Here is an 18,662-nt window from a genome sequence, read left to right on the forward strand (position 1 = left end):
ACATTTTTCCAAGATACCTGTGTATAAAAATAGCAGTATCTCGAACAGGTAGAAAAACGTGGAGGGGAGAGCGGAGCGACAGCTGCTATGTACAATGGAACTTCTTGGCCAGTTTAATTATAAATGAAACGCACTCTATTGTGTACATTGAAAAAAATACGGTAATTAATTATGACTAATGAAAAGAAAAAAAAAATATTTGTACAAAATCTGTTTATTTAAATATATTACATTGTTGTCTACATCAAATATTTTCATCTATCTGTACAATAGGTGAAGTATTGGAACAACTATTTCCGCTGCACTGTAAACATGATACACTGCAGTATAAACTACACTCGCGAGCAACCAAATCGACTCAACCTACATGCTCCAATCGAGGTGTTCTCGGGCAAATTGAATGCGCGCTTGCCGATGGCGGGTCGTCAATTTCGGGCCTGTGGTAGGCCGTTTAGGGGTGAGATTGGCTTCCTTCAACCATCTCCGTACTGTCCACTCGCTGACAGCCACTCTTCGAACTCTTCTGAGTTCCTGTTGAACATCGACACCGGTTAAGTGACGATTTCGTATTGAAGTTGAAATAATAAAACGCTCTCCGAGGTGGACCGGTGGCGCCTTATTCTTGGTCTTCGATTGAAGGCACTAGTATCTTGATACTACCTGTACCCTCTTGATACTGCAGATTGGCTCAAACTCAGATGAGCAGCAACTCTTCGCTGACTTAGTCCTTGTTCCAGTAGAGCAACGACTTGAGCGGCTTCTTCTGGTGTCGTATTCAAAATCTTTGGAAATAATATGAAGCGTTTTTGCGGAGATGTGTACGATTAACTTTCGATAAGCCACAGATAAAGTTAACCTTAATGTGGAGGTTTTATAGGGGTAGTTTGTGTTATAACTTGTTGGAGTCGTAGTGAGCAAATACTCTAGTCCGCTGAATTAAGTTAAATATTTTAAAAAGTACTGATACAATTTTTATAATAATGGTACCAATATAAAGCTGAAGATGTAAGCTTTCTAATGGTATATCGGTTTTTAAAAACAATTCAGTATATTTTTAAGAAAACATCTTCGAATGCGCACAATGCACATGTAGGTTGAGTCGATTTGGTTGCTCGCGAGTGTAGTTTATACTGCAGTGTATCATGTTTACAGTGCAGCGGAAATAGTTGTTCCAATACTTCACCTATTATACAGATAGATGAAGTAGAAGAAAATATTTGATGTAGACAACAATGTAATATATTTAAATAAACAGATTTTGTACAAATATTTTTTTTCTTTTCATTAGTCATAATTAATTACCGTATTTTTTTCAATGTACACAATAGAGTGCGTTTCATTTATAATTAAACTGGCCAAGAAGTTCCATTGTACATAGCAGCTGTCGCTCCGCTCTCCCCTCCACGTTTTTCTACCTGTTCGAGATACTGCTATTTTTATACACAGGTATCTTGGAAAAATGTTCCTATATGTCTACTCAGGTAAGATTTAACATATAACACACACACACACACACACACACATCGTCACGCCTTTTATCCCCGAAGGGGTAGGCAGAGGTGCACATTACGGCACGTAATGCCGCTATACAATGTACACCCACTTTTCACCATTTTGTGTTAAAGTCCCATGTAATAGGGAGTGAGCCTATTGCCATATCCTGGACACAATTCCAGACTCCGTGCTACAACTTAGACATTTTCGAAAATCCGAATAAAGTCCCAGTAATACTTTGCCCGACCCGGGAATCGAACCCGAGACCCCTTGTTCGGCAGTCGCACTTGCGACCACTCGACCAACGAGGCAGTTAACATATAAATAAAAAAAAATACTGTTTAAAGTGAAAATATATGGTCAAACATTAATTTTTTATAATAATTTGTTTAAACAATAAAAAAAATGGAGTGCACAAAAAATTTTTGGGTAAACATTGCAATTTATAGTTTAAAAAACAATATCCCACATCGATCATATTAATTCATTCACTGTAACTCTAATCCGAGGTTTTACGGTTTTGAATGCTCCAGGCACTCCACTAATGCTAAATTGTTAAAAAGTCTATGCAAATAATATCAAATGTAATAATCACTTTTCATTACTAAATTAGAGATATGGTAATTGATTAATCAATTAGTTAACTCAATTTCCTATGCATATGCATATTTGCCTATCTTTGGAATAGAGTCCGATTTTCCCAAAAAACGAAACAGACATTTCAATTAATATCTTATGTAAGTTTGATGCATAGTAGGTAGCAAACACCAAACTAATATCTAATGATCATATTCACCTGCGTAGGATAAACTTCACCAATCATGACCCAGGGTATGATCAGGTATCCGAGCGTGCAGAAGATGACGAAGAGGAAGATGCTGGCGACCGGCACCCAGGAGTACTGCGGAGGCATGTCGTGGTCCTTCCAGAACTTGATGAAGTACATGTACACCGACAGGATGATCATCGTCACGCCGCAACCGAACGCTGGAATGTAGGGAGGTGATTATTAATAAGAGCTACGAAAGAAGACATAAGGAGAACATTAAGTTATAAATATGTTTAGCTGTTGATGTTATTTTATCTTAAAATGTGACGGATACTGTGCTTGTATCTATCTACATATACTAATATTATAAAGTTGAAGAGTTTGTTTGAACTGATCGCTAATCTCCTGAACTACTGGTCCGATTTGAATAATTCTTTTTGTGTTGAATAGTGCATTAATTGAGGAAGGCTATAGGCTATAAAACATCACGCTATGACCAATAGGAGCCAAGCAGAGCGGGTGAAACCGCGCGGAAGTAGCTAGTTAAAAAATAAAGCATGAAATATTTTTACTACAAATACCGTATTTACCTATTTATTTCTCTCATTATCACCTAACAATGTAGAGCAAACAATTAGGATACAATAAACTTGACTGAACAATAGACTGTCAAGAGCCTGTTGTAGGTGAATCTTACATTACAGATCACCAGGCCAACTCTTCGGCATAATAGATTACTTTACTTACCAAATTGCCTGACAATTAGATCAATAAAATAATAAAATTGCTACTTAAAGTTACGAGAAATCTTTTGTTCAAAGGATCTTTTGGAAATAACTTCAAACTCTAACAATTCTATTTAAAACTTACCAGAGACGAAGGTAAGCACTCTTCTGCCACATTTCCTGCAGAGTATACAGCCGATGACAGTGAATATGACACGCACAATACCCATGGAGATAGCCAGCCAGTTCTTGTTCGCCATCGCACCTGATGCCTGGGAAAAATTATACAAAATTATAGATACACTTTAAGTAACTGCAGAGTGCAGATGTAAATATATTTGGTTGGTAATGTAGATTTTGGAGACCTCATGGGGAAGATAGAGAGTTCGGTTCAACTAAGAAGGTAACGTTGAAAGCAAGATAAACACTCACTGTAGCAATAAAACTACAAGAGTGCAATATTATCGATTATTTTTGCTAGCGATACATACATACATAACCTCATACCCGTCACAGAGACAATGGAACGCTAATTGCTACGAATCTTACACACCTCTTTCACTTCATCAACAGTCATCAGTCTTTTCATGCATGCTCGTCTGTTGAAGGTACTTTTAATTTAGCTCTTCTTAAATATATCACCAATCTGGTCCGCTATATGTCTATTTTGTTAGCGATTTAGCTGATCTATTATCAGCTAATTGGAAATTGTAAAATTGAATCTTAAGCGAATCAAAAGTAAGCAAGGCCAATCAAGAAGGCATTGGGGAGGTTTATATCTAGTACCGTATTGAACATCATCTAGTTGGTACGATGTTTGATATTGATAATGACTTACTTCAAAAACTTCGATGGCGTAGAAAGTGATGGTGTTGACTCCACACCACTGGTACACGAAGAAGTAGATCGCCAGGATCGTGAACGGTTTCAGCGTGGACGGAGACAACAAGGCTTTGACTATTTCACGGAATCCCTTCAACCTGTAATTGTTAACACCGCATTAGTACATTCGAAAACTTTAAACAAATACAACTAATAGTTTCTAACAATGATTTTCTAGACGCCACGCCATAAGGGCAATTTTCTACCAGAGATGTGCTTTGCTACGTTGCTGTAGATGCGTTTGGCTTCCAATAATCTCAACACATAGCTTAGCACTGGTGGAAACGGAGTCGGCTAAGTAATATTTTTATATGGAAAGATGCGTTCTATGAATGGCTTCCCTACTATCGATACATCGCATACTCGAGCTGCGCAAATTCCACATACAGCTACTTTGCGGCGGCGCATCATCTGTGATTATAATTTGTCAAGGAAGTATAAATACAAGAACTCGTAAGACTGTGTGTAACTCATACATTACCTATAGCTACGAATTACAAAACCTTAACATTACAAGACTTTATGTTATATCTAAACAAATGCGCATCGTGACTCTATTTACTTACACTGCAAAGAAAATACCTCATCAATATTTATATTCTCACTGGCAATTACCTACGCTCAGTAAATAATAATATAAATGCCCTTACGTAGGGAAAATAATGTATTTCCTACCTTCAATGAAAAGGTATTATTTATGTAACATATCTAGCGCTTCCGATCGTTACAATTAAGAAAATACGATAGTAAAATGATATTTTAAACTAGCTTCTGCTAGCGGCTTTGTCCACGTTCCTGTAGAATAAAAATCCTATCGCCCAAGTCAGATCATACCCTGTCTGTATACCAAATTTCAAAAAATCCGTTCAGTAGTTTCAGCGTCATTGTTGGACAAACATCCAAACAAACTTTCACATTTGAAATCTTAGTGTGATGATTGACCAATATCTATAAGAAGTCTAAGATCCAAGAAAAATATTACTATTAACTGCGAGTGCAATTCTAAAGTGCTTAAAAAGAATTGTGGATAATTTTCATCTGATGTAACGTCTTCAGCAGTTTTCTAAAAGTAATGTTATAATTAACTTAGCACTTCCACAAACGGTCCTCTGTTTTCAAGCAAAAGCAAAATATTATTTATAATATCGCTAAACATATAAAACAGTTCTTTGCATGACTAAAAATATACTCTGTTTGTTTATTCATATCATTACATACTGCTATTTACAGTCTCGAAGTGGAAAAACAAAGATGTGCCTACAAGTAGAAAACTGTTTATCAAAATACTATAAATATTTAACTGCAGTACTATAACGGTGGTACTTCATATCGTGAAAAGCAAGGTGGAAATGCACGTCACATGTAGGGAAGGAGATAATATTTTAAGTGTGGGAGATCCATGCTTCGGCACGAATAAAGACAGTTGGGTAAAACCCTAGCCTGTATTAACTAATTCAACTATGATTAATCCAATTTACGAAATGTAACAAATTCCATAACCTAGGATTTAAACGAAAATATTACCTAATAATTACTAAATAATAACTAAAATAATATACCTATTATAACAATAACTTACGGTTCAACATGGTTCTTCTCTTTAAACGCGATCATCTTTTGGATTTCATCTTCCAGATTGCAGGTGGAGCCTCTCAGTTTGGTGAGGGAACTTTCGGCCCTCTCCCTCTTGTTTTGCTGTAGGAGGTAGTTGGGAGTCTCTGGGAGGAGCAGCATTCCCAGGAGTGAGAGGATTGGTATCGTGGCACTGATTCCTGCTAGAATATTCCATGACGTCACACTGCCTATCACGTACTGGAAGAAAGAGAGAAATGATAAATCATTATTTATATTAGAATAACTGTATTCACCGTACTCAGAGTCATTTAATGGACCTTAACTCAGTCCTTAGCATTTTTACTAGTTTCCTACTAGTGTTTGTGAGAACGGTAACGGTTCGAAACGTAAAAACGATATTTTATATGAATTTTGTATGAGATAGTGCGTTAAGACGTCATCAGATTTTTACGCCAAATAGCAGACTTATTTCTGGAAAGTTAGCTTGAAAAATTCTAAAATTAAGTGGGTCATCAAATGTATTGAAAAGACGACATAAATTATTTTGACTTAAAAAAGTTGCCGATTATTTTCGGTATAAAATCGTATCGATGGTATAGTTTAAGTAGGTAACCATTAAATGACTCTGAGTACGGCAGTAAGTGGTAGACTGGTAAATATCAGGGATCGCTTATTTTTGCATAATAGTCTTTGTAATATATGTACTGTGTTCATAATGATTTTGTTTATTTGAACACATAATATAGTACACAACTATGACGTATCAACCAATATTATAGCCAACGTTGGTCAAATGTTTGCCCAACTAATACCGGTGTTATTGCCATGTTTGTTATAAAGCGACAGTTCTAATTTTACAAAACCAACATTTCAATATGGCGCTAACCACAAATGACAACCTCCGTCACGGAGGCGTGAGGTACCAATGATTGATAGCGTCAATGTTTTCAATGATACCATTTGTTGTCGTTTTTGTCCGTTAAAATATCGTGTGGAGTTTTCACGTGACTTAGGGCCTTGCCTCCTTAAACCTCTTTCCTAATTTTCTTAAGTAAGACTTACTTAACTACTTAGTGTGAGAGAGCATCGTAACTAACTCCTACTTTTACAGTTAGATACCAGTTATAGGTTGGTAAAAATCGCAATGCCATAAAGACGCCTATTTTAGCTTAAGTTGGAAAAAATTACGAGTTTGTTTGTTGATGGTAAAAAAAAATTCCTTCTATTTTTGGTAATGAATACCTTTTAAACTTCTATATTGGATAAGATTAGGCACATGGAGTGACAAAATTCTATCAAAAACATTCGCAAGAATTAAAAATGTATCTTCTTAAACGAATTTTCAGATTTCCAGGCTATTGAACACTCGAAACATCTGTCAAAAATGATAGATCATCTTCAATGACAAATGGGAACCATCGATTCCAAGAGGAAAATGGAAAGCAGCCAATTTCTATACTCCTACGTTCCACTAATTACGTTCAGTCACGTTTCGACTAATGGTTTCATGATTTCCTTCTTACTCAGTATGTATATCTATTATAACATAATCTATCTATCGTTAGAATTTACTACAAAAAATTAATTTCAATAATCTATGTGCTATGTTCGCAGATTTGGCTTCTAAAGATCAATACAAAATGTATCAAGATTATAATAACCAAAGAAGGATTTATAATTTTGGCAATTCTATGTCTAATCTTAATTTTATTATCATTACATGAAAACTAGATTTTATCAATATCTTTTAACACTTTGTTAATTTTAACCAGTATAGATAAATAGGTATGAAAATCAGAACCTATTTGTGAAAATCGTGCCACACACATTAGGAAACCTATTTTTCAAATAAAGCTAATGAATGTCCGGTTGAATGGTTTAGATACGTATGATAATTTATATCAAAAGTAACATGGCCACCGCACGAAACGCATTTTGGTAAATACGATCAGGCCACCACCACCAGGGTATGCACAATCCATAATGCCTGACCTTCTATTTATACGATTTAGCTTGAGTTTTCCGAAAGTATACAAATAAATATAAATAAACGATAATTAAACTTCAGTTTCTCTTAAAAAATAATTAAACAGCTATGTCAAGGCACATTCCAAATCAGGAAATAGGAAAATATTAAAGCACTATGTGTAATGTACCTATAAATATAATAAAATAATAATGTTAGGCAATTTAGCAAACTACGGTTGACACTTGATTAAGATTAATTATGATATATTGCGTAACTAGGAAAAATGTGACTTTTTAGCGTGATGCGGACATCGAACTCACGATCCATTATCTGAAGGCCGCACTTCCGATGGTCATGTGATTGAAATCGTTAGGACGCAATTAGAGTGCGTGATTCGCGAATCGCAAATGAATCGGTTCCTATATGCAAATCAACATTATTATAGACTAGTGAATACGCATTTAGGTATGTATGTGTGAAGGACTAGTCCTATTTTCAGCTAGGTACAGTCTAACTTCAGACAAATCAGACACGTGACAGTCTAATTTGATTGACCTGGCATACCACAGTCTCATAGAAAACTGGAGTGTAGCAACGATTACGCTATGTTTCGCAGTATGACCCTAATACCCAAGTACACACCAGGGAGTTTACTCTTGAAATCAATTTTAATTCAATAATCATTAATTTTCAAAATACACAACCCTAATCTTAGCTGTTAAAATAGCATACGTACCGTAGTAGTACGGAACATAAAGCCAAACTCAATATCATTTAGTTTATTTAATATACTGATGCAATGGCACAGAATAATAACAATGGGTACAAAGGAGATGGCTAAATGACTGACCCAGGCATAATAACAAGAATACGAATTTCACGCTAACCCGTATCATTTAAATATTCACTTATGAATTATTTTGTGTTTAACTAATTCTTATAACTTGGTGAACAAAAATTAACAAAAATAAGTTTCATAATTGTTTTTTTTCTGTTGTGGTTTGACATGAAAACACGGAAGTAAGTACTGCAAGCTATTATTAGGACATTAGTTTCCCCGAAAATCAATTCGAAATAATTAAACGAACATCAATTTTTAATAACGGTAATATAATGACTTTTTTCTGAAACCAAATAATTGTAAATGTTTTGATCGACACAAAATATATATTTTGTATAAGATTGCACAATCTTACTATATATTTTGTGTCTGTCCTTGGTTACTTTGTGTTCATTATCTAGTATAAGCAGAACTGTTTACCTATCTACCTCATATATAAATAACTTTCGGCTTAGGTACCTCAAAACGCCTTGGAAAAGTTCAGAGCAATGTTATATTTTGAAGTTTTTGTAACGTTGTTTGACGTAGGAGCGCTACTTTATTTTCAGGATTGCGCAGATATGCCAAGTTTCTGGACCTTCTTAACTACAAAATATCAATCTTTAATTATGCGGCTTTATTTATTGCTAGGTACCATATTTATTCAATATTTATTTGTACGGGTTACGACGTCCATACTTTGGTTTAGCCATGTCCTTTTACAACTCTTGAGTTGTTACATTTGCGATTTTACTCTTGAGTAAGAAATTTTTAAAATATCAATGTCGATCACTTTTACACGTCAATGGATCGGAAATGGATTCTAGTCACGCCCAGAAGAATTAAAAATACGTTGTTGGTCTTCAGTTGTTGTGATGACAATGGGAAGCGCCCCATCTGCTCGTTTATCCCACTATTTCATTATATAAATCACCATACAACAATATAAGTTAAGGATGTAATGTTACTGGTTAAGGAAGGAACCAGTAAAGCAACTAACCTGTATCAGAACTCCGGTAGACACGCCGACAGAAGCGAGAGCGCCGAGCATTCCTCTAAGATGTGGCTGGGACACTTCACACGTGTAGACTCGAGCTGGAGCGCCCACCATGCCAGAACCGAAGCCGATCATCAACCTGCCTGTAATGTTAATGATGATGGTTAGAAATTGAAATGGATTTTTCTCCACGAGACATTTAAAATATCGAAACATATTCTTATTTGTCGTCAGTGCGTTTACAAACATACACTTTTCCATCATACTCGTAGTAATTAATTAATGGCCGAGCACCATCCTATGAAGTCTAAAAAAATAAACTTAGAGATTTCTATAAACTGAAAATTGGTGTCGTACCTAGGATACATGAATAAAGACAATGAGTAGCATCGTGACAGTTTGCTGCGTCGTGTGTCGAAGAATGTTACTCATGAATATGAGCCTCTAACATGGCTTGAAATTAGTCGAATACCTCGTCAATCAGTTACGCGAGTAAGCCGATCAACATAATGATTAATTTAGTATGTATCACAAATTTTTTAATAAAATAAAGATGCTTTAAAAGTTGCCCTTTAATTCATATATAGCATAGCTATGAAGCTACCTACCTACATATTTACGACCTGCCAGTAAGCCTGTCATTTGAAATAAATGACTGTATGTTTTATAATGAAAATTAAACAAACCGAAAATTCAATGGTTTTCAATCTTTAAAATGTTTATTGTATATTTTCTTTTTGTTAATGGACTCATGCCAAATTGGTTAATTGGCGTTTGTTTTGTTTTTGCCTACCCAATGAAAGACAGGCGTGAAGAGTGTATGTATACAATGGTAAAATCAATTTTAAAGCCTTTATGTATTGTTATATTTTTACTTCTATCAATTTGGCTTACTTGATGAAAGGCCAGCATAAAGTCAAAGTCAAAGCATTTATTTCAATTAATCCTAAATTAGGCACTTTTGAGACGTCAAATTGAATTGTCAGTCAGTCTGTCCGTCAGTGAAGCTAGGCGTTCGTTCCAAAGTGTTGCTTCGAATGGAGAAGAACGAGCAACGAACAATATCTCTGATACATTATTTGCTCATTTACCTATTGTATATACATATATGTAGGAACATATGTAACAACAATACAGCGTCAAAAACTAATAACACCTACTTACCAATATACAACATAGGAACGTTCTGCGCAAAAGCAAGCATAAGCCATCCGAATATGAGCGGTATTTCCGTGATGATGAGAGTCCTTCGGCGTCCAATGTTGTCCATGAGGTATCCACTGACGATACATCCTATCGGCGTACCGGCTGCACTTAAACTGGCTGTAACAAATTAAAAATAAACTTTAATAAATAAGAAATAAAACTAAAATTAGTAGGAGAAACAGAGTAAAGAAGCTTTTTATTAACACTCATGAACAGCCTATAAGTGGCCACTGCTGACCAAAGGTTTGAGATCCCATCAAAAACATCCTGTAAAAAACCCAACGCAGCTCAGTCTTTCTACCGTCAAAAGTTTGAGATCCATGTAATACCAAGTCGGTTAATCGGGTTGGCGATTTCAAACTTATAATTATAAATTATAAGCCCAGGTTTCCTTACCATGTTCCTTCATCGTTTGTCAGTGGTGTCTAAATAATCTTACGTATAAATAATTCGGAAAAAGTCACATTAGTACTTGCCGTTAGTAGGTTTCGAACCTAGACAGAGAAGCGGAACATAGGAGAGAGAACATAGAAGCGGGCGCTTCTCATGCATGAGAGTGGGTCACCACGACAATTATTTTGACGTTTGGCCGCTATCTCGCTTGATGGTAAGTATTGTATTAACACAATTCATACAAATGTTTTATAACCAACCGTTTCGTTAAGGCTTATTGTCCACGTAACCGCACGTCATAGGCACGGTTCCCTCAATAATTGACGATTACAAGACAATACATAATATATGCAAGACATTGCTTAGAAACAAGTTCCTTCAATTGACGATTGTATGATGATTACAAGACATATAGCAACTTGCGTACAAACAATCAAACAAAATTAAACTAACAAACTCATTATAACTAACAAAACTGAAGTGCAAATGCCCTTAACCTCTAAAAACCCGAGTTTACAAATAGCAATCTTGGTAAAAGATAAAAAATACAAAACGAGCATGCCAACAAACTTGTCTAATGTAATTTATCTCTTTATGTTTACAGAGTATAATCCCAAGATAACAGAAGATGAGAGGTACTTGGAAATGTGATAAGAGTAAATGTAACTAATTATATAACATAACTATGCCTACGTACATCGCAAAATAACTTCCGCGTCACTATTTTAAGCGAATTTTCTTAGATCAGTCATCTTTGGTTTGACAGGTATGGATATCTCGGGAGATTTGCGCTAAAATTTACTTTAGAAGTGGTAAATCTTGTGATCTGTCTTGTCTTCATTAAGGCATAGAACAATAATTAACACATGATCAAATTGAGAAGAAGAACGTTTCCTTAAGAATTCGAAAAAGGAACAATACAACCGACTTTTATCAATTCCAAAACAAAAGGCGCAGTTGTGGTTAAGGTAAGTGTCTATAGGCCCGATTTTAGTTTGTGTTGTAAACAAAACTCATACAATTGCGTCTACTGATCCGCATCTGACGGACCGCATCATCAGCAGTACTGATGACGTCATACGGAATGCGTGCGATCCATGCGATGCGGACGATGCGGGTCTGTTGCATACGTACACAAAAATCTATCTTATTTTACAAAAACACAAAAAAATCCTTACCTATCCAACTGGCTTGATCGTTATTAATATGAATAAAGGAGTCCGGGCTTTTCAACTGCGGTAGAGAGGTAGCGGAGAATCCAAACGCCATGCCAGTATTGATGGTACCCAGGTTGGCGATGAAGGATGCCACCACCTGCCTCAGGGCTTTGCCCCTTCCAGGCTTGCCGGGCTTCTCAGGTATTGGAGTCTTCGTGATGGTACCTTGTAGTCCATTCTTGATGAATGGTACGGAGTCTTTCCTGGAAAAGAGAGGTTCGATTGAAATATATTATATTGTATGAAGTTGTATTGGGTGAGGTTGTCTGAAAAGAAAATATGCGTAAGTAAGTAGATTGTAAATTGATGACAATTTTTTGTGAAATGACCACTAAAGGGCGTCGTATTAGGTCGATTTTTGAAATTATGTGTCCAGATTTTATTTAAAAAGCTAGAATAATCCATATATGTTGGTTACAAGTATACCGCAGTACAAGAATTTACTTCCTAGACTGTTTAGTTTCGATACTATTATAGAGATAATTAATGCAATAGATAAGATACATGCTATGCGCTAACAAATGAACAAGACAACATTAATCACATGTCTATGCGCTTTATCAATTTGAAAACACAACACAACTTCCCTATACATTATGTTAAGAAAAGTTCTCACATGACTTGTCGATATTATATCATTCACTTGTTGCTTAAAGACCTTTGTGTACTTAGGGTTATCTAACAGATATCGGGGACTTTTTGACCTCATTACTTCTTATTACTTTAACCCTCAGATACCAATGGTAATGCTTTCCTTGTAACTTTCTAACTTAAAGTGGGAGCCATTGGACACTTAGCAAAAGTAGTTTCAATGCTTGTATTTTGTACTGTAACTGATTGCTTTTAAATGATTTCATATTTCGTCCAAAACTGAGATAATAAGTACAGCTATTACAATAGGGGTGAATGGAAAAAGAAGACACAAGTACATTTATAGGCAAGACCCTAACCCTACTTAAAGGCACTTGTCCCATCATCGACCAGAAAACTATAATCTGTCAGTTATGTTTTTGCTCAAGTAACGTATAATAGATGTATATACATTCCGTGTAGAAAAAGGAAGAATTTTTAAATAGAATTTTGAATAAATTAAGGAAGGAACAAGACATATCCTCAAGTATACTTTTTAATAACTTAACTTACAATTATATTTCTTTCATAAGATGTTTAATGCACGCTAGTCTATTTGAGTCTTAAGTAAACACTATCAATTCACACTAGTCTATGTTATGTTGACTTAATCAACACTATACAAGACCTGCAATTATCGTAAATATTGTAAACTTAACAACAAACGACTTGTTTATGAGATAATTGCTATTGAACGGTAATTTTATGCACTTCATGTATTTTTGTTGTATAAGTAGGTAAATTGTTTATCAAGATACATGTGTGAACGGTAGTAATACCTAAGTTATCGAGTTGGTTCACTTTTTAATTTATTGTAATCGATTTAGCATTCCTTTTTATATGATATCGATAGAAGTAATGAATAATTCATGTATAGGGCGCTTTTCTACCTAAGATGTGGAATGTAGCTATGCTACGAATATGTGATAACTAAGCTATGAAACTATGTGACCGTTGCGACTGTACTAAGCTATGTAGCTGTGCGAGTAAGATAGACTATGAAGATGCGCCACCGCAGAGTAGCAGTGCGAGGAAAATGCGCAACTCGAGTATGCGATATACCGATAGTAGGATAGCCATCCATAGCACATATTCATAACACGCATCCATAGCGCACTTTTCCATATAAAAAGTTTACTCAATAAGCTATTTTACGCGCATGCCTATGAGTCCCGAGCATGTTTTGAAACTAGTCCAGTTATCTCGTCAAACGTGATTTCTCACATACATGACAACATATACTTGTATAACTACAACCCAAGCTAATAAAAGCGTGTTAAAAAAATAGCAAACTCACTAAATTGAGTGTTGGCTACCGAATAAACGTTCCTGAAGGGTCTTATTGGCCACCCACGGAGCCCTGTGGGGGTTAGCAGTGACGTCATAGGCTAAATATATCGAAGTCATTAAATGTTAGGTTGCTATCTCAACCATGATCAACCATCTTGTTATTGTGTGTGGTCGTTAGTACCATTACCATTATTAAGTGAAAGAACTTGGGTGTTTTTTGAATTCGACGCACTTACTTCACATTTGGAAATCATAACTGAACTGTAAAAATATTATTATATCATATCGTCTCGCCTTTTATCCCCCAATAGGTAGGCAGACGTCCAAATAATATAATGGCACTGTACAATGCACATCCACTTTTTACAATTTATGCTGTGAGTCCCATGTAATAGGGGTTGAACCTATTGCCATATACCGGGAACCATTTCCGAACTCCGCGCTACTACTGAGAAATTTTCGTATAACCGAAAATAGTCCTGCAATACTTTGTCCGACCCGGAAATCGAACCCCAGACCTCTTCTCCGGCGACTATTGTATAACGAGGCAGTGAAACATTTCAATGAGTACGAATTTGATTAAAATGCGTCCATCACGAATACATGAAGTAATTTGCAGTTTCTACCAATGACGCCACTTACACTTAAATAAAGGATTTTCCTTCATTCTTAGAGAATAATAAATACTTGTTTGCGAATTTTATTACCCGATTGTATGTCATGGATGTTTCTGGATCGACTTCGATCACAGCGAATAATTTCAATTACTTATAATAAAAATAGGCTCCAAGATTCAGACTTTGAAACATTCGGGAAGGACGAGTTTTATGTCGATTTATTTTAAGGTCATACTACCTTACAGGTCGGTGGTCGCAAACAGTATTGAGGCAGGGCTCCCAGATTCAATTCTAATGTAATGTAATTTATAATTGTAGACTTTTGGGTGTTTGAAAGTTTTTCGCATGGAGCCTGAGATCGCGTCCAGTGAATGGCAATAAGCTCTCTCCCTATCACATAAGACTCCTGTCATAGAACTCTTAACATAACTGATGAAAAATGGGCGTTTGTATCAAGTTTACTTTAGCTTACTTCTGTGGCAATAACAAAACGTGATCGTCCTTCACAAGGGTAGATAAAATAGGCTATATTAAGTAATCAGTGATTATGTAGGAAGCATTAAAAACGTGAAATAATTCTTAAAATCAAACCAACACTTATTGAACCAATTCCTTACAAACATACTTACTTACTTACAAATCTTTCCTCACTATACATAATATTAGTACAGATTTTACCGTTACCTTTATCTAGGTATTGAATCAATTCGTGCAACGTGAGGACGATGCAAGACCCTTTGAGCGATAAAACCAATGTCGTCCTTAATAGATGCTGCACACGAATTCCTGAGGTGTTTAAGTAAACGTGCATGTCAATTTAAATGTCATATTATGTTAAATTGATTGCTAAGTACCCTTGTTTGAGTCATTGGTTAAATAGGGCTAAAAGTCACTGTCCAATTTCGAATTTCAATGTTCAAGGTCAAGTTGTTCTTTTTTTTATGTATGATGTGTCGACGTTCGGCCGCTATCTCGCCTGGTGGTAAGTGATGATGCGGCCCACGATAGAACACGTCTCCCCATGAGCAAGCTATTCACTCGGGCCTTGAAGACACCCAGGATCTACCCATCAGGAAACACAGTCTCCGGCAAAGAATTCCACTCCTTAGCAGTTCGCACAAGGACGCTTGAAGCGAAACGCTTCGTGCGAGTGGGTGGGACATCTACCATGAATTCGTTTTCTCCAGATTTTGTGGCGATAAAAACATCAAGAGGATTTTTACCGTGGGAAACAGTACCCTGTTCGTTTCCAAATGCAGTCTCCCTAGTACGTGTTTGCTTTACGTTGAACAAAAAACGAAACGAGAGCGCCTGCGGCACTCTGATTGGCTGACATGAATCAACCAACCAATAAGAGCGCCGAACGCGCTCTAGTTTCGATTACTTTAAACGTAAAGCAAATTCATATTAAGGGTAGAGTAATCTTCGAGAGTACATTGGAATTATTTTTGAAGAAATCTTAAGACATGCTAATGCCGTACCGCGTACCTATACATATCTGATGTCCCTGACACACTTCTTATTTACAATATTTACCACCTCGTCATATCGCTCTAGTTTCGAAAGTTAAAGTAAATAGAACGTTTATAATGACATTCATACAGTAAAGAAATATTATCTCCTTCAGATACATTTATTACTGTGTTTTTTATTAGGACTGACCTTCCAAATTATTTGTATGTAAAGATGAGATGTAAAAATGTGTATGTCAGAACAAATCTATCTATAATTATGAATACACTCCAGCTATACCAACACATTGAACTATCCTAAACTATCAAAATACTTTAATATTTTTTTTAGATTTTTGTAAACATATAAGTGGGAACTCAATCGTTTTTTTTTTAAAAAAAGAAATAATCAGCGGACGAGAGTTAATTACTTTTCTTTTTGACACGTCTAGATATTCATAGTTCAAATGCATCCAAATAAAAACTGTTGTAAGACAATACGTACCTACCTCGCTGTCATCACCATCATCAAAGAACGGAACCGACTGACTGTCGAAACTGCTTCCAATTGTCCTAATTAGCTGCGCAATTATACTGACCGGGGAATCGAAGGAGTGGCTCAAACTTCCGATTACAACCAAACGGACAGTTTTAAACGATCCATTCATATTCAAACCAGATTGTAACGAACTTACCGTTGTTATATAAAATCTTATTTAGGACGAAAACCAATAAAATCAACATAAAATTTCACCAATGACCTTCACCGATAGAAAGCACAACCCAATGTAATCATGCCAAAATATAAATAAATACGGCAACCACCTAAATGCATGACCAAAATTCATACAGAAACAAATGAATATCTTATCATCAATACAACACCATTTTCATAAATCCCAATTCACAAAAAGGCGTTTTGCCTAAACACCAAATAACACGAGTATAAACCAAACCAAAATATGGTACAAACCCATATAGGCATATACCTTCTACTTTCATATATAAGATACCTGTAATATTATATGTAACAACTGAATACCAAATAAATAAAGCACGTCCCCCATCTCTACAGCTTATACACTTAAAAATATATAAATATACTTGATGGTAACAACAAAAAAAATATGTTCTCAAAATATAAATAGGTATGAGACATATTTTCAAAGACCAATGAACATAAATAAAACAGACTTGACAACGCGTCTATGGCCAACACAGATAAAAAATCCCGTGTAAACAGAAACGACACCCGCTTAATACTAGTCACTTACAAAGTGCCGTAGCCTGTCATCTCGTTAGGGAAATTCGTCAGATTAGGTCCTGTCAAGCTGCTCCTAAATAAAAAATAAATAGGTAAACATTTTGCTTAGGTATCGAAAAAATTGTAGATTTTAGCTAAATACCGCAGTAAAACTATGAAGAAACGCTCAAATTCATCATTTTAATTTACTTTAGTCTTGTCATAGAAGCTAGCACCTTTTTATGAGGGGGTAAATCATCCAATGACTTCTCCCGCCTTGGGCGAGGTGAGAGAGAGTGTCAGACTCTTACTGACTAAAAACTACCCCGTTCCTACCCCTGCTTTTCTAGCCGGAGCACTGGTAAACCCGCTAGGTAGTCCATAGCTCCGGTGTCGAGTAAACTCTAAATTTTAACTAAGTATGCAAAAATGTCAAGTAAGAAAAAACGTCAAATTCATCATTTTATAACTTTTGTCTTGTCATGAAAAGCTAGCACCTACCACAAGTATAACAGTTGGTTAGCTGAAAATCTGAAAAAAACTATTTTAACTACGACTTACATAAACAAATTATTTTAGTCTGAAAAAAAAACGAAAGATATATTCTGTAGCTGTCAAATTGCAAAAAAGTCATTTGACGTCACCGTTTAAAAATGTGCCATTGTACCAATCTTGTGCCAATGTTATATTGCAAATTTATTTCTTAGCTAAAAATAATATCTCAGAAAAAACAGAAGTACGACAGAAAAATTCTATTTGTCAAAATGTAAAAAGTAATACGACGTCACTGTTTAAAAATGCCATTGTACCAACGTTGGTTGCCAATCTTGTGCCAATGTTATATTGCAAATTTATTTCTTAGCTAAAAATAATATCTCAAAAAAAAGTACGACAGCAAAATTCTATTTGTCAAAATGTAAAAAGTAATACGACGTCACAGTTAAAAAATATGCCATTGATCAAACGTTGGTTGCAAATTTTGTGCCAATGTTACAAATTGTGCAACAGGAATGATGACGGGGTATGAAAATAAAAAATCTATTGAATCCGTCAGTTAGATAATGAAAAAATATTAGACACGTATTTTTTTATTGTGTCATATAACTTTACAATATTCGAATAAAACGAATCAAAGTTTAGGAGTGGGAGCAAATACGTCATTTCTACGTTTAAACTGTACCTAGAAGTAACGTCACGCGATATTTCAAACCGATATATGTCTTCGAAAGTATGTGTTTGCGTAAGAAAATAAAAAATATGTTTCTTATATTTTAAAAAATCTACAAGACAACCATTAAAATAAAAATTATACATCAACCCTACTCTAATAACACATACTTGTCCAATGTTTGTGTGTTTGTTTACAAGTGTTAAGTTGTTACGT

At 35.5% G+C, this 18,662-nt stretch overlaps 1 protein-coding gene across 2 annotated transcripts in view; it reads right to left on the minus strand.

The window, feature by feature from the left end:
- LOC118282361 (facilitated trehalose transporter Tret1) overlaps positions 1–18,662 on the minus strand; it is a 37,819-nt gene that overhangs the window by 2,764 nt on the left and 16,393 nt on the right. The window contains exons 2-9 of one of the 2 annotated variants that reach the window (XM_035603408.2): positions 17,310–17,372; positions 12,009–12,250; positions 10,396–10,554; positions 9,235–9,374; positions 5,450–5,682; positions 3,827–3,968; positions 3,134–3,260; positions 2,291–2,481 (exon numbers count right to left, since the gene is read on the minus strand). In XM_035603408.2, coding sequence (XP_035459301.2) covers positions 2,291–2,481; positions 3,134–3,260; positions 3,827–3,968; positions 5,450–5,682; positions 9,235–9,374; positions 10,396–10,554; positions 12,009–12,250; positions 17,310–17,372 — 1,297 coding nt within the window. The remainder of the gene's footprint in view (positions 1–2,290; positions 2,482–3,133; positions 3,261–3,826; positions 3,969–5,449; positions 5,683–9,234; positions 9,375–10,395; positions 10,555–12,008; positions 12,251–17,309; positions 17,373–18,662) is intronic. The other variant, XM_035603409.2, reaches the window with a different exon arrangement.

The sequence above is a fragment of the Spodoptera frugiperda genome, chromosome 20, assembly GCF_023101765.2.
Source record: "Spodoptera frugiperda isolate SF20-4 chromosome 20, AGI-APGP_CSIRO_Sfru_2.0, whole genome shotgun sequence".
Lineage (NCBI taxonomy): Eukaryota > Metazoa > Arthropoda > Insecta > Lepidoptera > Noctuidae > Spodoptera > Spodoptera frugiperda.